The sequence below is a fragment of the Oncorhynchus gorbuscha genome, unplaced genomic scaffold (assembly GCF_021184085.1).
Source record: "Oncorhynchus gorbuscha isolate QuinsamMale2020 ecotype Even-year unplaced genomic scaffold, OgorEven_v1.0 Un_scaffold_141:::fragment_3, whole genome shotgun sequence".
Classification (NCBI taxonomy): domain Eukaryota; kingdom Metazoa; phylum Chordata; class Actinopteri; order Salmoniformes; family Salmonidae; genus Oncorhynchus; species Oncorhynchus gorbuscha.
Window position 1 is genome coordinate 19,479 of NW_025744684.1, and position 19,686 is coordinate 39,164.

A 19,686-nucleotide genomic window follows, 5' to 3' on the forward strand; every position below is an offset into this window, starting at 1 on the left:
ATATGGGGGTTCCCTGTCCAGCGAGACACACAACCAGATCTCACTGCCCTCATAGTGACTCATGGAACAGTTTTATGTGTGTGAGAACACAGAGTTTAGGTTTCTGTATATTTGTGTGTGTGTGTGTATTTTCACCCGGACACACTCTTCCTAAGTTGCATTGTTTTGGAGCCAGATTTAGTTTATGGTTACTGGGAGACTTGGTTACCATGGAAATGTTCCATCCCACTTCAGTACAGTTTTTCTGCCCACTGTCCCAGAATTCTAATGGAGATTCCTATTGGTGCTGGCATCGATCTGGAATGCCATTCAAATGGAACATTCTGTCTCTGAGCAACTTTATGCTTCTGTTCTCTCTCTTTCTTTCTCTCTCTCTCTAACCACTGGCTCCCTACACACTAGTTGACTGGGTACTGGCCTCCAGTCAGTCTCTCTCTCCCTCCCACCTTCCCTCTTCCTCTCTGCCCTACACAGTATTACTCAGTTTCTCCTCCCCCTTTTTCCCCTCCTCCATTTCCAGTAGTTCCCTCCTTCCCCCATCCCTCTCTCTCTCCATCCCATAACGGGCTCTTTGTAACTGCTTCTCATTTCATATTTTCTTCGTCTCGTTCGTCAGGATGGGTGCAGGAGACTAAGGTTGACTCTCCACCAGCAGAACCAGGTCGGGAGGATCACAGAACAACCCAGGAGCAAGGTAAGAACCTAGAACCATGACCTAGAACCCTAACCTCTAAACCAGACCTAGACCCTCAACACACACCTAGAATTCTGTCTGCATTAGCCGACTCCTACAATTACAACAGAGGGGACAGGAAGGAAGTCATGGAACTCTGTCCCTGGATCGATGGAATTGTATCCCTATGTGTAATATGTGGATAAAAGTCCATGGCAGAACAGAATTCTGAACCTTCACTGTTACTGTAAATGAATATACATACATAGTGTTAGGCCCTTCTGAACTGGCTGAGGGTTTTAGTGTGTTTTAGTGGACCAGGGGATGGCTGGGGTCACTGTCCCTAACACACTTTGATAGTGTGTTGAATCAGAAAAGAGTAGCACACACACACACAGGGTGCTAGTTCACACACAGACTCACAAACAGGTCATAAAATGTCATGGCTGCCATCCGGTTTCCATCAGAGTCTTATGCAACTGTTCTTAAGACTATTCTTAAAACTGTTCGTAAGACTGTTCTTAAGACTGCAGTGTTGGAGAGGAGAGACAGACCACTGCCAAGCTTACTAAACTTATACAGTGTATCTCTCTCTGTCTCTCTGTCTCTATATCTCTCTGTCTCTCGGTCTCTAGATCTCTCTGTCTCTCTGTCTCTCTGTCTCTCTGTCTCTCTGTCTCTCTGTCTCTCTCTCTCTCTTGCTTTCTCTCTCTCTCTTGCTTTCTCTCTCTCTCTTGTTTTCTCTCTCTCTCTCTCTTGCTTTCTTTCTCTCTTGCTTTCTCTCTTGCTTTCTCTCTTGCTTTCTCTCTTGCTTTCTCTCTTGCTTTCTCTCTCTTTTTCTCTCTCTTGCTTTCTCTCTCTTGCTTTCTCTCTCTTGCTTTCTCTCTTGCTTTCTCTCTTGCTTTCTCTCTTGCTTTCTCTCTTGCTTTCTCTCTTGCTTTCTCTCTCTCTCTTCTCTCGCTCTCTCTCTCTGCTCTCTCTCTCTCTCTCTCTCTCTCTCTCTCTCGCTCTCTTGCTTTCTCTCTCTCTTTCTCTCTTGCTTTCTCTCTCTTGCTTTCTCTCTCTCTCTCTCTCTTGCTTTCTCTCTCGCTTGCTTTCTTTCTCTCTCTCTCTTGCTTTCTCTCAATTCAATTCAATTCAAGGGCTTTATTGGCATGGGAAACATGTGTTAACATTGCCAAAGCAAGTGAGGTAGATAATATATAAAGTGAAGTAAACAATAAAAATTAACAGTAGACATCACACATACAGAAGTTTCAAAACAATAAAGACATTACAAATGTCATATTATATATATATATATATATATATATATATATATATATATATATATATATATATATACACACACACACAGTGTTTTAACAATGTACAAATGGTAAAGGACACAAGATAAAATAAATAAGCATAGATATGGGTTGTATTTACAATGGTGCGTGTTCTTCACTGGTTGCCCTTTTCTCGTGGCAACAGGTCACAAATCTTGCTGCTGTGATGGCACACTGTGGAATTTCACCCAGTAGATATGGGAGTTTTTCAAAATTGGATTTGTTTTCGAATTATTTGTGGATCTGTGTAATCTGGGGGAAATATGTCTCTCTAATATGGTCATACATTGGGCAGGAGGTTAGGAAGTGCAGCTCAGTTTCCACTTCATTTTGTGGGCAGTGAGTACATAGCCTGTCTTCTCTTGAGAGCCATGTCTGCCTACGACGGCCTTTCTCAATAGCAAGGCTATGCTCGCTGAGTCTGTACATAGTCAAAGCTTTCCTTAATTTTGGCTCAGTCACAGTGGTCAGGTATTCTGCCGCTGTGTACCCTCTGTGTAGGGCCAAATAGCATTCTAGTTTGCTCTGTTTTTTTGTTAATTCTTTCCAATGTGTCAAGTAATTATCTTTTTGTTTTCTCATGATTTGGTTGGGTCTAATTGTGGTGCTGTCCTGGGACTCTGTAGGGTGTGTTTGTGAACAGAGCCCCAGGACCAGCTTGCTTAGGGGACTCTTCTCCAGGTTCATCTCTCTGTAGGTGATGGCTTTGTTGTGGAAGGTTTGGGAATCGCTTCCTTTTAGGTGGTTATAGAATTGAACAGCTCTTTTCTGGATTTTGATAATTAGTGGGTATCGGCCAAATTCTGCTCTGCATGCATTATTTGGTGTTCTACGTTGTACACGGAGGATATTTTTGCAGAATTCTGCGTGCAGAGTCTCAATTTGGTGTTTGTCCCATTTTGTGAAGTCTTGGTTGGTGAGCGGACACCAGACCTCACAACCATAAAGGGCAATGGGCTCTATGACTGATTCAAGTATTTTTAGCCAAATCCTAATTGGTATGTTGAAATTTATGTTCCTTTTGATGGCATAGAATGCCCTTCTTGCCTTGTCTCTCAGATCGTTCACAGCTTTGTGGAAGTTACCTGTGGCGCTGATGTTTAGGCCAAGGTATGTATAGTTTTTTGTGTCCTCTAGGGCAACAGTGTCTTGATGGAATTTGTATTTGTGGTCCTGGTGACTGGACCTTTTTTGGAACACCATTATTTTGGTCTTACTGAGATTTACTGTCAGGGCCCAGATCATCAGCAAACAGTAGACATTTCACTTCGGATTCTAGTAGGGTGAGACTTTTCTAGTGCCCGCGCCAGTTCGTAGATATATGTTGAAGAGGGTGGGGCTTAAGCTGCATCCCTGTCTAACCCCACGACCCTGTGTGAAGAAATTTGTGTGTTTTTTGCCAATTTTAACCACACACTTGTTGTTTGTGTACATGGATTTTATGATGTCGTATGTTTTACCCCCAACACCACTTTCCATCAGTTTGTATAGCAGACCCTCTTGCCAAATTGAGTCAAAGGCTTTTTTGAAATCAACAAAGCATGAGAAGACTTTGCCTTTGTTTTGGTTTGTTTGGTTGTCAATTAGGGTGTGCAGGGTGAATACATGGTCTGTTGTACGGTAATTTGGTAAAAAGCCAATTTGACATTTGCTCAGTACATTGTTTTCATTGAGGAAGTGTACGAGTCTGCTGTTAATGATAATGCAGAGGATTTTCCCAAGGTTACTGTTGACGCATATTCCACGCATTTTCCACGCATATTCTCTCTCTCTCTCTCTCTCTCTTGCTTTCTCTCTCTCTTGCTTTCTCTATCTCTTGCTTTCTCTCTCTCTTGCTTTCTCTCTCTCTTGCTTTCTCTCTTGCGCTCTCTCTTGCGCTCTCTCTTGCTTTCTCTCTCTCTCTCTTGCTTTCTCTCTCTCTCTCTCTCTTGCGTTCTCTCTTGCTTGCTCTCTCTCTCTTGCTTTCTCTCTCTCTCTCTTGCTTTCTCTCTCTCTCTCTTGCTTTCTCTCCCTCTTGCTTTTCTCTCTCTCTCTCTCTTGCTTTCTTTCTTTCTTTCTTTGACCAGTCCCACAGAAGTTTAGAGTTTATGGAATGGTGGTGATCACCATAGCAATCAGGGCTAAATGTAATGTCTACTGATTATGGGGGCTTTATACACACACACACACCAAGGAACACTTCTGACACACACACACACACACACACACACACACACACACACACACACACACACACACACACACACACACACACACACACACACACACACACACACACACACACACACACACACACACACACACACACACACACACACACACACACAGGAATCCTGTATACACAGATAAATAGTTTCCAGAGTTTATTCTTGAAGCGGTGGACCTAAATGACAGATGTGTGTTATAATGCTGTATACATTCTACAACTCCCCTTCTGTTTTAGAGGACCACCATTAGTTTCTAACCTGTTTCATTCTGGTTAGTACATTTTCTGACGGTCAGTTTGTGTCAGACATTCTCATGTCATCTGCTAATCTGAGCATCGAACAGTCCCCGCGATATGCAACTGTTCAGGGAAGTCAGGAACCAATACACGCAGTCAGTCAGGAAAGCTAAGGCCAGCTTCTTCAGGCAGAAGTTTGCATCCTGTAGCTCCAACTCCAAAATGTTCTGGGACACTGTGAAGTCCATGGAGAACAAGAGCACCTCCTCCCAGCTGCCCACTGCACTGAGGCTAGGGAACACGGTCACCACCGACAAATCCGAAAACTTTAACAAGCATTTCTCAACGGCTGGCCATGCCTTGCGCCTGGCCACTCCTACCTCGGCCAACAGCTCCGGCCCCCCCGCAGCTCCTCGCCCAAGCCTCTCCAGGTTCTCCTTTACCCAAATCCAGATAACAGATGTTCTGAAAGAGCTGCAAAACCTGGACCCGTATAAATCAGCTGGGCTTGACAATCTGGACCCTCTATTTCTGAAACTATCCGCCGCCATTGTCGCAACCCCTATTACCAGCCTGTTCAACCTCTCTTTCATATCGTCTTGAGATCCCCAAGGATTGGAAAGCTGCTGCAGTCATCCCCCTCTTCAAAGGGGGAGACACCCTGGACCCAAACTGTTACAGACCTATATCCATTCTGCCCTGCCTATCTAAGGTCTTCGAAAGCCAAGTCAACAAACAGGTCACTGACCATCTCGAATCCCACCGTACCTTCTCCGCTATGCAATCTGGTTTCCGAGCCGGTCACGGGTGCACCTCAGCCACACTCAAGGTACTAAACGACATCATAACCGCCATCGATAAAAGACAGTACTGTGCAGCCGTCTTCATCGACCTTGCCAAGGCTTTCGACTCTGTCAATCACCAGATTCTTATCGGCAGACTCAGTAGCCTCGGTTTTACGGATGACTGCCTTGCCTGATTCACCAATTACTTTGTAGACAGAGTTCAGTGTGTCAAATCGGAGGGCATGCTGTCCGGTCCTCTGGCAGTCTCTATGGGGGTGCCACAGGGTTCAATTCTCGGGCCGACTCTTTTCTCTGTATATATCAATGATGTTGGTCTTGCTGCGGGCGAATCCCTGATCCACCTCTACGCAGACGACACCATTCTATATACTTTCGGCCCGTCATTGGACACTGTGCTATCTAACCTCCAAACAAGCTTCAATGCCATACAACACTCCTTCTGTGGCCTCCAACTGCTCTTAAACGCTAGTAAAACCAAATGCATGCTTTTCAACCGATCGCTGCCTGCACCCGCATGCCCGACTGGCATCACCACACTGGATGGTTCCGACCTTGAATATGTGGACACCTATAAGTACCTAGGTGTCTGGCTAGACTGCAAACTCTCCTTCCAGATCCATATCAAAAATCTCCAATCGAAAATCAAATCAAGAGTCGGCTTTCTATTCCGCAACAAAGCCTCCTTCACTCACGCTGCCAAGCTTACCCTAGTAAAACTGACTATCCTACCGATCCTCGACTTCGGCGATGTCATCTACAAAATCGCTTCCAACACTACTCAGCAAACTGGATGCAGTTTATCACAGTGCCATCCGTTTTGTCACTAAAGCACCTTATACTACCCACCACTGCGACTTGTATGCTCTAGTCGGCTGGCCCTCGCTACATATTCGTCACCAGACCCACTGGCTCCAGGTCATCTACAAGGCCATGCTAGGTAAAGCTCCGCCTTATCTCAGTTCACTGGTCACGATGGCAACACCCATACGTAGCACGCGCTCCAGCAAGTGTATCTCACTGATCATCCCTAAAGCCAACACCTCATTCGGCCGCCTTTCGTTCCAGTACTCTGCTGCCTGTGACTGGAACGAATTGCAAAAATCGCTGAAGTTGGAGACTTTTATCTCCCTCACCAACTTCAAACGTCAGCTATCTGAGCAGCTAACCGATCGCTGCAGCTGTACATAATCTATTGGTAAATAGCCCACCCATTTTCAACTACCTCATCCCCACAGTTTTTATTTATTTACTTTTCTGCTCTTTTGCACACCAATATCTCTACCTGTACATGATCATCTGATCATTTATCACTCCAGTGTTAATCTGCAATATTGTAATTATTCCCCTACCTCCTCATGCCTTTTGCACACATTGTATATAGACTCCCCTTTTTTCTACTGTGTTATTGACTTGTTAATTGTTTACTCCATGTGTAACTCTGTGTTGTCTGTTCACACTGCTATGCTTTATCTTGGCCAGGTTGCAGTTGCAAATGAGAACTTGTTCTCAACTAGCCTACCTTGTTAAATAAAGGTGGAAAAAAATCATACCTACTACTGTATATGGGAATGAATGGAACATCTTGATGTCATATCCTGTTGGTCCGTCACTGAGTGTTCTTCCCAATCTAGTGTTGCAACACGAAACTCCTCTCACACATTCATGTCACCACACTCAGAATCCCTTCATGTTCACACATGCTGGAGGCTTGGAAATATTTTCACACTATTCCAAGTATCATAAACTCCCCTCCCTCCCTGATTTTTTTCAGCCAATCGGACGAGCATTTGCTCTGGTGCAGCCAACCAGTGATAGGCCTGCTCTGAAGCCTGAACCAATCAAACCCTCTGAGGAGAAGACTGAAAAGGTTGAGGTCATCAAGGTGGGTGGATCTTAATGTTTGAGGGTGTGTGTGTTACCAGGGTGTGTAATGTGTAATGTGTGTGTAATATGTCTGTGTTCCATGTGTTGCAGGTGTATCTGGAGGATCGTAGACAGGAGCAGCAGAGACACCAGCAGAGCCTCAAGATGTTGTCAGATGAAGTCTCCCAGATACAGGAGGTAAGACACATTCTCTCTCTCTCACTTTCTCTCTCTGTGTGTGAGTCTGTCAGTAACACGTGTGTGTGTGTATGTGTCTGTGTGTGTTTTGCTCAGGTGAGATACTGTCTGAAAACCCTGAGGGAACAGATGGCAACCAAGAACAAAGGACAACACAAGGTATGTGCACACATTTATAATGTTTATGTGAACACGTGTTGTTATGGGTTGTTATGGAACACATTTATAATGTTTATGTGAACACGTGTTGTTATGGAACACATTTATAATGTTTATGTGTACACGTGTTGTTATGGGTTGTTATGGAACACATTTATAATGTTTATGTGAACACGTGTTGTTATGGAACACATTTATAATGTTTATGTGTACACGTGTTGTTATGGGTTGTTATGGAACACATTTATAATGTTTATGTGAACACGTGTTGTTAAGGAACACATTTATGATGTTTATGTGAACACGTGTTATGGAACACATTTATAATGTTTATGTGTACACGTGTTGCTATGGAACACATTTATAATGTTTATGTGAACACGTGTTGTTATGGAACACATTTATAATGTTCATGTGAACACGTGTTATGGAACACATTTATAATGTTCATGTGTACACATGTTATGGAACACATTTATAATGTTTATGTGTACACGTGTTGTTATGGAACACATTTATAATGTTTATGTGAACACGTGTTGTTATGGAACACATTTATAATGTTTATGTGTACACGTGTTGCTATGGAACACATGTATAATGTTTATGTGAACACGTGTTATGGAACACATTTATAATGTTTATGTGTACACGTGTTGTTATGGAACACATTTATAATGTTTATCTGCACACGTGTTGTTATGGAACACATTTATAATGTTTATGTGCACACGTGTTGTTATGGAACACATTTATAATGTTTATGTGCACACGTGTTGTTATGGAACACATTTATAATGTTTGTGAACACGTGTTGTTATGGAACACATGTATAATGTTAATGTGAACACGTGTTATGGAACACATTTATAATGTTTGTGAACACGTGTTGTTATGGAACACATTTATAATGTTTGTGAACACGTGTTGTTATGGAACACATGTATAATGTTAATGTGAACACGTGTTATGGAACACATTTATAATGTTTGTGAACACGTGTTATGGAACACATTTATAATGTTTATGAACACGTGTTGTTATGGAACCAGTTGTTTAGTGTCATCATTCATTTTGATACCTACTGATGACATATGCAATATGTCCTGTGTGTGTCACTTCTACCTAAATGTGTGTCTCATATCTCCTCTGGTTCTCTCCATCCCTCACTATTCCCTCTCTTTCTTCATCCTTCACTCCCCCTAGGTTCTTGCTAGTGGCTACGGAGTCAGCACTCCCTCCAATCAGAACATCTCTTCTTCCTCAAAGGGAGGAGCTAAAGATGATGGGCAGGTGAGGGGCTTTTCACATGCCCTATACACACGTGTGTGTGTGTGTGTGTGTGTGTGTGTGTGTGTGTGTGTGTGTGTGTGTGTGTGTGTGTGTGTGTGTGTGTGTGTGTGTGTGTGTGTGTGTGTGTGTGTGTGTGTGTGTGTGAGAGAGCTTATGTGTGCGTCTAACACCTACATATCAAGTCTTAGACTGACCCAATTCGAAGAGATTGGCATGGTTCAGTGTGTGTGTGTCCATTTTAGTATGAGTGTATTCACAAATACAGAGAGGGAGAGGAACACTCCCCAGGAGAGAGATCTGGAAGGCCTGGTACATTCCGTCCCTCCTCTCCTCCTGTGTTGTTGAGTGTGTTTGTGTTCTTCCCCTCCATTGTTCTACATTCCCCAGATGACTGCCTGTTTAATAGCTGTGGTTTAGTCTCGAGGCCAAACAGGTAATGGGCGTTCCCAAGGCTATTCATGTCAGGATTCAGGAGCCTTTTCAGAAGAGTGAATAGGGCTGACTTTAACAGTTTGTGTGTGTGCAGCATGTGAATGACGCATGAGTAGCAGTTGGCGTTACAGAAATATGAGTGGAAAACTTTCACCTTTGTTTGGCTTCCATCAGAATCTCTCCCTTTGTAACCGCTGCTATGACACACAGACACATACAGTCACACCTCACTCTTTCTCACTCTCTCCCTCAACCCTGTCATTGAAATGTAAAAATAGATTGTTCTGTAATTATTTGCATATTAGCATTTTGCGTTTTCTCTCTTCTCTCTCTCTCTCTCTCTCTCTCTCTCTCTCTCTCTCTCTCTCTCTCTCTCTCTCTCTCTCTCTCTCTCGTCATTAATCTGATTTACCTGTGTAAACAAAGGGCCGAGCCGCTCTCACTACAGTAGAATCAACACTAAGAAACCTATACAATACAGTACTACACTATACAATATAGTACTATACAATGCAGTACTGTACAATTCTATACAAAACAATACTACACAATACAGTTCTACACAACACTATACAATACAGAGTACTATACAGTACTACACTATACAATAGAGTACTATACAATACTACACAATACAGTACTACACAATACTGTACGTAAGTGATAATCCCAGAGTAGACTGTGTTTGGAGGATATATTGGCATGGGTGGTGTTAGGCCCAAGATGAACACTAATACAATACACTACTGTACAATGCTTTACAATACAGTAGTACACAACAGTATATAACACAGTACTTCCCTGATCCCGGGGAGTAAGGAGTTTACAGTGCTTTGACCAGTCAGGTGGCTGAATGAGTTTATGAACAGGATATTAGTGGATTCTTGGCGCTTCACTCAAATCTATGGAAACAAACTGTGTTTATAAGTTTTCTCCCAGTTGAACAGTTCCTATATTCCCTCTTTCTTTCACTCTGTCTTCAGGGAGGGGAGGATGAGGTGGAGAGGGACAAGATGAGGGAGGTCAGTAAGCGTCTGTATGCTCAGCTACAGGAGGCCGAGAAGAAACACCAGGAGGAGAGAGAGAGACTGCAGGTAAAACATACCTACATACACACACACACACACACACACACACACACACACACACACACACACACACACACACACACACACACACACACACACACACACACACACACACACACACACACACACACACACACACACACACACATACATATACACACACAGACACACCAAAGTGCTGTACATTATGAAACTATGACTCTGTCCTTTTCCTGTGCAGGCTGAGGGTGTGGATCTGCGCCAGCGTCTGGGGGAGCAGGAGGAGAAGCTGAAGGGGGTGGAGGAGAGTAGTGAGAGGAAGGACCAGAGGATTGAGGAGCTCCAGAGGCTGCTGGGAGGCATGGCGCAGGAGAGCCAAGCCCTACGAGACACACTGAGGAACAGAGAGGAGGAACTCAGAGAATTACGCAAGATCAGAGAGGAGGGCAGGAACGAGGAGCAGAGGTGAGGAGGACAATAGAGCACACACACACACACACACACACTGCCCTTTTGGAGCTAGAAACACAAGCATTTCACTGCACCGGCGATAACATCTGCAAATCTGTGTAAGTGATTTGAGTTGACACAGAGCACCCACACACAGATCACACACATAAACACCAAGACACACACGAACACACACACACACACACACACACAGACACACACACACACATAGACAAAGAGTGTTCTCAGCCACTCACGCTGTGTGTTCTTCTCAGGTCAGAGCAGTTGGAGAAGGAGCTGGCCATTCTGAAGGAGAAGATCCATCATCTAGATGACATGCTGAAGAGCCAGCAGAGGAAAGTCAGACACATGATCGAACAGGTGAGACGCACACACACACATGACTATAACATGTTATAACATGCTTTAACAGGACTGTAACATGTTATAACATGCTTTAACAGGACTATAACAGGATTATAACATGTTATAACTAGCTATAACAAGACTATAACATGCTTTAATAGGTCTATAACATGCTATAACAGGACTATAACATGCTTTAATAGGTCTATAACATGCTTTAACAGAACTATAACATGTTATAACTAGCTATAACAGGACTATAACATGTTATAACAGGACTATAACATGTTATAACAGAACTATAACAGGACTATAACATGTTATAACTAGCTTTAACAGGACTATAACATGCTTTAACAGGACTATAACATGCTTTAACAGGACTATAACATGCTTTAACAGGACTATAACATGCTTTAACAGGACTATAACATGTTTTAACAGGACTATAACATGTTATAACTAGCTATAACAGGACTATAACATGTTATAACAGAACTATAACAGGACTATAACATGTTATAACTAGCTATAACATGACTATAACATGTCATAACAGGACTATAATGGGACTATAACAGGACTATAACATGCTGTAACAGGACTATAACATGCTGTAACAGGACTATAACAGGACTATAACATGCTGTAACAGGACTATAACATGCTGTAACAGGACTATAACATGCTGTAACAGGACTATAACATGCTGTAACAGGACTATAACATGCTGTAACAGGACTATAACGGGACTATAACATGCTGTAACAGGACTATAACATGCTGTAACAGGACTATAACATGCTGTAACAGGACTATAACAGGACTATAACGGGACTATAACATGCTGTAACAGGACTATAACATGCTGTAACAGGACTATAACATGCTGTAACAGGACTATAACGGGACTATAACATGCTGTAACGGGACTATAACATGCTGTAACAGGACTATAACATGCTGTAACAGGACTATAACATGCTGTAACAGGACTATAACATGCTGTAACAGGACTATAACATGCTGTAACAGGACTATAACATGCTGTAACAGGACTATAACATGCTGTAACAGGACTATAACGGGACTATAACATGCTGTAACAGGACTATAACATGCTGTAACAGGACTATAACATGTGGTAACAGGACTATAACATGCTGTAACAGGACTATAACGGGACTATAACATGCTGTAACAGGACTATAACATGCTGTAACAGGACTATAACATGCTGTAACAGGACTATAACATGCTGTAACAGGACTATTACATGCTGTAACAGGACTATAACATGCTGTAACAGGACTATAACATGCTGTAACAGGACTATAACATGCTGTAACAGGACTATAACGGGACTATAACATGCTGTAACAGGACTATAACATGCTGTAACAGGACTATAACATGCTGTAACAGGACTATAACGGGACTATAACATGCTGTAACAGGACTATAACATGCTGTAACGGGACTATAACATGCTGTAACAGGACTATAACGGGACTATAACATGCTGTAACAGGACTATAACATGTGGTAACAGGACTATAACATGTGGTAACAGGACTATAACATGTGGTAACAGGACTATAACATGTGGTAACAGGACTATAACAGGACTATAACGTGCTGTAACAGGACTATAACATGCTTTAACAGGACTATAACATGCTGTAACAGGACTATAACGGGACTATAACATGCTGTAACAGGACTATAACATGCTGTAACAGGACTATAACATGCTGTAACAGGACTATAACGGGACTATAACATGCTGTAACAGGACTATAACATGCTGTAACGGGACTATAACATGCTGTAACAGGACTATAACGGGACTATAACATGCTGTAACAGGACTATAACATGTGGTAACAGGACTATAACATGTGGTAACAGGACTATAACATGTGGTAACAGGACTATAACATGTGGTAACAGGACTATAACAGGACTATAACGTGCTGTAACAGGACTATAACATGCTTTAACAGGACTATAACATGTTATAACAGGACTATAACATGTTATAACAGGACTATAACATGTTATAACAGGACTATAACATGTTATAACAGGACTATAACATGCTTTAACAAGACTATAACATGCTTTAACAGTACTATAACGTGCTGTAACAGGACTATAACAGGACTATAACAGGACTATAACATGCTACAACAGGACTATAACATGCTGTAACAGGACTATAACATGCTACAACAGGACTATAACATGTTATAACAGGACTATAACGGGACTTATAACATGCTATAATAGTAGTATAACATGCTGTAACAGGACTATACCAGGAATATAACATGGCTGTGTGTGTGTGTGTACAGCTGCAGAACTCTCGTATGGTGATCCAGGAGAGGGACCGTGTCATCAGAGATCTGGAGGAGAAGGTGGCTTTCCTGGAGGCAGAGGTCAGTACCAACTAACCATGCCTGGGATTTGTACTCTTTAGTTCACCAGCTACTGTAGCTCTGAACTGTATTCTTTTATGCCTGCAACACAAAGTATGGTTTGACTACCTCCAACCTCTGACGCTACAGTTGAAGTCGGAAGTTTACATACACTTTAGTCAGATTTCAAATCAGTTTTTCACAATTCCTGACATTTAATCCTAGTAAGAAGTCCCTGTTTTAGGTCAGTTAGGATCACCACTTTATTTTAAGAATGTGAAATATCAGAATAATAGTAGTAGAGATTTTTTTCAGCTTTTATTTCTTTCATCACATTCCTTAGTCGTTCAGAAGTTTGCATACACTCAATTAGTATTTGGTAGCATTGCCTTTAAATTGTTTAACTTAAGTCAAATGTTTCGGGTAGCCTTCCACAAGCTTCCTACAGTAATTTGGGTGAATTTTGGCCCATTTGTCCTGACAGAGCTGGTGTAACTCAGTCGAGTTTGTAGGCCTCCTTGCTCACACATGCTTTTTCAGTTCTGTCCACACATTTTCTAGGTCAGGGCTTTGTGATGGCCACTCCAATACCTTGACTTTGTTGTCTTTAAGCCATTTTGCCACAACTTTGGAAGTATGCTTGGAGTCATTGTCCATTTGGAAGACCCATTTGCGACCAAGCTATAACTTCCTGACTGATGTCTTGAGATGTTGCTTCAATATATCCACATAATTTTCCTTCCTCATGAAGCTATCTATTTTGTGAAGTGCACCAGTCCCTCCTGCAGCAAAGCACCCCCACAACATGATGCTGCCACCCTCGTGTCTGGATTTTTTATGGCGGTTTTCAAGCAGTGGCTTCTTCCTTGCTGAGTGGCCTTTCAGGTTATGTCGATATAGGACTCGTTTTACTGTGAATATAGATCCTTTTGTACCTGTTTCCTCCAGCATCTTCACAAGGTCCTTTGCTGTTGTTCTAGGATTGATTTGCACTTTTCACACCAAAGTACGTTCATCTCTAGGAGACAGAACGCGTCTCCTTCCTGAGCGGTATGATGGCTGCATGGTCCCATGGTGTTTATACTTGCGTACTATTGTTTGTACAGATGAACGTGGTACCTTCAGGCATTTGGAAATTGCTCCCAAGGATGAACCAGACTTGTGGAGGTCTACCATTTTTTTCTTAGGTCTTGGCTGATTTCTTTTGATTTTCCCATGGTCAAGCAATGAGGCACTAAGTTTGAAGGTAGGCCTTGAAATACATCCACAGGTAGACCTCCAATTGACTCAAATGATGTTAATTAGCCTATCAGAAGCTTCTAAAGCCATGACATAATTTTCTGGAATTTTCCAAGCTGTTTAAAGGCACAGTCTTTAGTGTATGTAAACTTCTGACCCACTGGAATTGAGACACAGTGAATTATAAATGAAATAATCTGTCTGTAAATAACTGTTGGAAACATTACCTGTGTCATGCACAAAGTAGATTGTGCATGACTTGCCAAAACTATAGTTTGTTAACAAGAAATTTGTGGAGTGGTTGAAAAATGAGTTTTAATGACTCCAACCAAAGTGTGTGTGTGTGTGTGTGTGTGTGTGTGTGTGTGTGTGTGTGTTTAGAATCGGGAGATGCATGATCAGATGGACTACTTCCTGGGAGGTGAAAGGTCAAACTCGCACCTCTCATCAGACCGCCACGCCCAGATTGTCTACAGGTAATTTACATCCAGTAACACAGGCAGACACACACCCATCATAGACCTGTCATCAACGTCCAGTAACACAGGCAGACCCACACCCATCATAGACCTGTCAGATTGTCTACAGGTAATTCACGTCCAGTAACACAGGCAGACACACACCCATCATAGACCTGTCATCAACGTCCAGTAACACAGGCAGACCCACACCCATCATAGACCTGTCATCAACGTCCAGTAACACAGGCAGACCCACACCCATCATAGACCTGTCAGATTGTCTACAGGTAATTCATGTCCAGTAACACAGGCAGACACACACCCATCATAGACCTGTCAGATTGTCTACAGGTAATTCACGTCCAGTAACACAGGCAGACCCACACCCATCATAGACCTGTCATCAACGTCCAGTAACACAGGCAGACCCACACCCATCATAGACCTGTCAGATTGTCTACAGGTAATTCACGTCCAGTAACACAGGCAGACCCACACCCATCATAGACCTGTCATCAACGTCCAGTAACACAGGCAGACCCACACCCATCATAGACCTGTCATCAACGTCCAGTAACACAGGCAGACCCACACCCATCATAGACCTGTCAGATTGTCTACAGGTAATTCACGTCCAGTAACACAGGCAGACCCACACCCGTCATAGACCTGTCAGATTGTCTACAGGTAATTCACATCCAGTAACTCAGACAGACACATACCTTTCATCAACTCACCACAGCCTGACCTGTCATCAACTCACCACACGCCTGACCTGTCATCAACTCACCACACACCTGACCTGTCATCAACTCACCACACGCCTGACCTGTCATCAACTCACCACACGCCTGACCTGTCATCAACTCACCACACACCTGACCTGTCATCAACTCACCACACGCCTGACCTGTCATCAACTCACCACACACCTGACCTGTCATCAACTCACCACACACCTGACCCCTCATTCCCCTGACTGACCAGAAACATCACCTGACCTCACACAGCCCTCCACACACACCTGATCTGTCACCAATTCACCACACACCTGACCCCTCATTCCCCTGACTGACCAGAAACATCACCTGACCTCACACAGCCCTCCACACACACGTCTAACCCCTGCACATCCCCATAGTGTCCCTCAGCTGTTCACTAGTAATGTGTCCCCAGAGTAAAACCTTGGCATCGATCTCATTTCTCTCTCCTCCACAGTAAGCCTTTGAAGCCCAGCAACTCGTCCAACAAACCTCTTCCCTTCATCAAAATCATTGAGACCAAGTCCTGAACTGGTGAAAGCGGCTAACCTAACGACACCAAACCTGCTAAGCTAAACAACAACGGACTGAAATAGACCACCACCACATTACTACCACACCAACATCACAGTGCACGTATGAAGTTTAAACTGAGGTGACCACAACATCACATCAACTGACCACCAGCTACGACCATCACCCATCCATGGCCACACTCCTTCGATAGGACACTATGCAGTGTGTGTGTGTCAGAGGAGGCTGGTGGGAGAAACTATAGGAGGAGTGGCTCATTGTAATGTCTGGAATGGTATATATGGAACAGTCAACTGTTCCCATATGTTTTCTGTGTTTCATACCGTTACATGTATTCCTCCTATAGCTCCTCCCACCAGCCTCCTCGTGTGTGTGGGTGGGTGGGTGGATGGTTTTGGATTGTGTATGGACGTTGATGTAGATATACTTATAGAGTTGATTCTCAATAGAAGTCTATTTATTCATAGCAGACAGATTATTCTTTCTAACCCAGTGTCATAATCTATTGTCATCTGTTGAAGTCCGTCTGAAGGACTTTACTACTGACAGAGAGGACCAGAGACGGTGTGGTAGCACTGTGGTTAGTACGAGTCTTTGGCCTCAGAGAGGAGGCAACCATGCCAGGCTGGGCCATAACAGAGAAATAAAATGGCCGATGAGTGAGAGGGGGATCGAAGAGAGAGATGGAGGGTAAGAAATCTGTATTAAACTAATCAGAACAGAACCAGTTTGTCATCTTTTTACCATGGCACCAAGGCAGGATAGAGTGAGTGTTGCTACACTATACAGGTATTGGAGAAGCAGAAACACATTAAGGATAGAGGATATAGTTTTCCATCAAACCCTTCTGTAACCCATTAACCTACTTCCTGTGTCTGTGGCCTGGAGTTAGAATCCGCTTTATTTGACACCTGAAAGGGAGAAAGACAATCTTTGACTTTTTGTAAATATACTTATATGGTCACGTAACGGCCACAGTGATGTGTCATGGTTTATACAAAGTTATGAAGGCCATGTTTGTTATTTTGTTCGTTGAGAAAGTGGGATGTTTGGTCTAGTATGTGTGGATTAGAAGTCTTCCTCACCAATACTGATGTCACTTTAAAGTCTAAAGGAAATGAAGATGATTCATTCTGACAAGTACTTACTAACCTTGCAAGAAGTTGACATTATCCACATTTTTGCATTTCAGTTACCTGCCGTTTCATCCACATCACCAGCTTTGTACATAACTATATTTATTTGTTTATGTGGTGTTCTTTGATGTCCCTGTAGTCTCACTCTGGGATTTGTTTGTTAGTTTTATCCTTCAGACAGGAATGTTTGGCCTGACACTTTAGTGTGTGACAATCATCTTTATGTATTTATGTGAAAATACAACTTTCATTTTAGGGAAAACATTTTCAGTAGACATGTTAGTGTGTGTTAACAACATATACTTTGTGTTTTAGTTATTTTAATAAATATATGAAACATATTTTTTTTTCATGTTTTTTGAGGGGGTACTAGGGAGTCAAATATTGTCATTCACATTTCTATATTACATCTAAATGCATTTTATAATTTACTTCTATATTATGCATCTCATGCATAGTGCAGTACTGTAGTTTATGTATAGTGCACTACAGTAGTTTATGGATAGTGCAGCAGTACTGTAGTTTATGCATAGTGAATGTCTGCCCCCTGGTGGTGAGTCACATGATAGACCAACAAGTGCTGGGAGAAAAGGCAGATGTTCATGTTCCCCTTTTACAGTTGAAGGCTATTAAAGAAATGAGCAACGTATAATGTTCTTGGGGGATAAATGTAACCTACACCACTAGAATTGAGTTGTATCTCAAATGTCCATGAAAACAATGTCATAAGACATCACCATCAGTCAATAATCTCTCTGGTCCAGTGGTACCACTTTAAATCAAATCAAATCAAAATCGAATCAAATTTTATTTGTCACATACACATGGTTAGCAGATGTTAATGCGAGTGTAGCGAAATGCTTGTGCTTCTAGTTCCGACAATGCAGTGATAACCAACAAGTAATCTAACTAACAATTCCAAAACTACTGTCTTATACACAGTGTAAGGGGATGAGGAACATGTACATAAGGATATATGAATGATTGATGGTACAGAGCAGCATACAGTAGATGGTATCGAGTACAGTATATACATATGAGATGAGTGTGTAGACAAAGTAAACAAAGTGGCATAGTTAAAGTGGCTAGTGATACATGTGTTACATAAGGATGCAGTCGATGATGTAGAGTACAGTATATACATATGCATATGAGATGAATAATGTAGGGTAAGTAACATTATATAAGGTAGCATTGTTTAAAGTGGCTAGTGATATATTTACATTTCCCATCAATTCCCATTTATTAAAATGGCTGGAGTTGGGTCAGTGTCAATGACAGTGTGTTGGCAGCAGCCACTCAATGTTAGTGGTGGCTATTTAACAGTCTGATGGCCTTGAGATAGAAGCTGTTTTTCAGTCTCTCGGTCCCAGCTTTGATGCACCTGTACTGACCTCGCCTTCTGGATGATAGCGGGGTGAACAGGCAGTGGTTCGGGTGGTTGATGTCCTTGATGATCTTTATGGCCTTCCTGTAACAACGGGTGGTGTAGGTGTCCTGGAGGGCAGGTAGTTTGCCCCCGGTGATGCGTTGTGCAGTCCTCACTACCCTCTGGAGAGCCTTACGGTTGAGGGCGGAGCAGTTGCCGTACCAGGCGGTGATACAGCCCGCCAGGATGCTCTCGATTGTGCATCTGTAGAAGTTTGTGTGCTTTTGGTGACAAGCCGAATTTCTTCAGCCTCCTGAGGTTGAATAGGCGCTGCTGCGCCTTCTTCACGACGCTGTCAGTGTGAGTGGACCAATTCAGTTTGTCTGTGATGTGTATGCCGAGGAACTTAAAACTAGCTACCCTCTCCACTACTGGAATGGCAGCTGCAGTATGTATTACAATGCACAGAGGATAGATCAGGGAAGTCCATTAAAACATAAAGCAGCCTGTTCAGCACTATTATCAGGCCATAGTAATGGCTGGGATGGAATACATGGAATGGTATTAAACAAATCAAACACCTGATTTGTTGTGTTAGTTACCGTTCAGTTCTATCCATTATTGAGGCGTCCTCTCCTCACCAGCCTCCTCTGGTCCCAATCATACACACAACACACAACACACAACT

At 42.7% G+C, this 19,686-nt stretch overlaps 1 protein-coding gene and 1 long non-coding RNA gene across 2 annotated transcripts; both read left to right on the forward strand.

Moving 5' to 3' along the window:
• The first annotated feature begins 385 nt into the window (after positions 1-385).
• Positions 386-17,970, forward strand: LOC124017046 (tuftelin-like). The gene is made up of 11 exons (XM_046332408.1): positions 386-694; positions 7,022-7,132; positions 7,225-7,311; positions 7,408-7,470; positions 8,677-8,763; positions 10,179-10,289; positions 10,504-10,727; positions 10,988-11,093; positions 13,436-13,519; positions 15,119-15,213; positions 16,417-17,970. Exons 3-11 carry the CDS (start codon positions 7,279-7,281, stop codon positions 16,487-16,489), a joined length of 876 nt encoding a protein of 291 aa, XP_046188364.1. The 5' UTR covers positions 386-694; positions 7,022-7,132; positions 7,225-7,278; the 3' UTR covers positions 16,490-17,970.
• Positions 15,220-15,724, forward strand: LOC124017047. The gene is made up of 2 exons (XR_006835451.1): positions 15,220-15,485; positions 15,550-15,724. It is a non-coding gene; the product is annotated as an uncharacterized LOC124017047 (long non-coding RNA).
• Positions 17,971-19,686: the final 1,716 nt, after the last annotated feature.

Bases quoted from the DNA above. Each gene is read 5' to 3' on its own strand.
- LOC124017046 (XM_046332408.1), top strand. From the start codon at position 7,279: ATGTTGTCAGATGAAGTCTCCCAGATACAGGAG. The intron at 7,471-8,676 runs GTATGTGCACAC...CACTCCCCCTAG, and splicing joins AGAACAAAGGACAACACAAG to GTTCTTGCTAGTGGCTACGG. The intron at 11,094-13,435 runs GTGAGACGCACA...GTGTGTGTACAG, and splicing joins TCAGACACATGATCGAACAG to CTGCAGAACTCTCGTATGGT.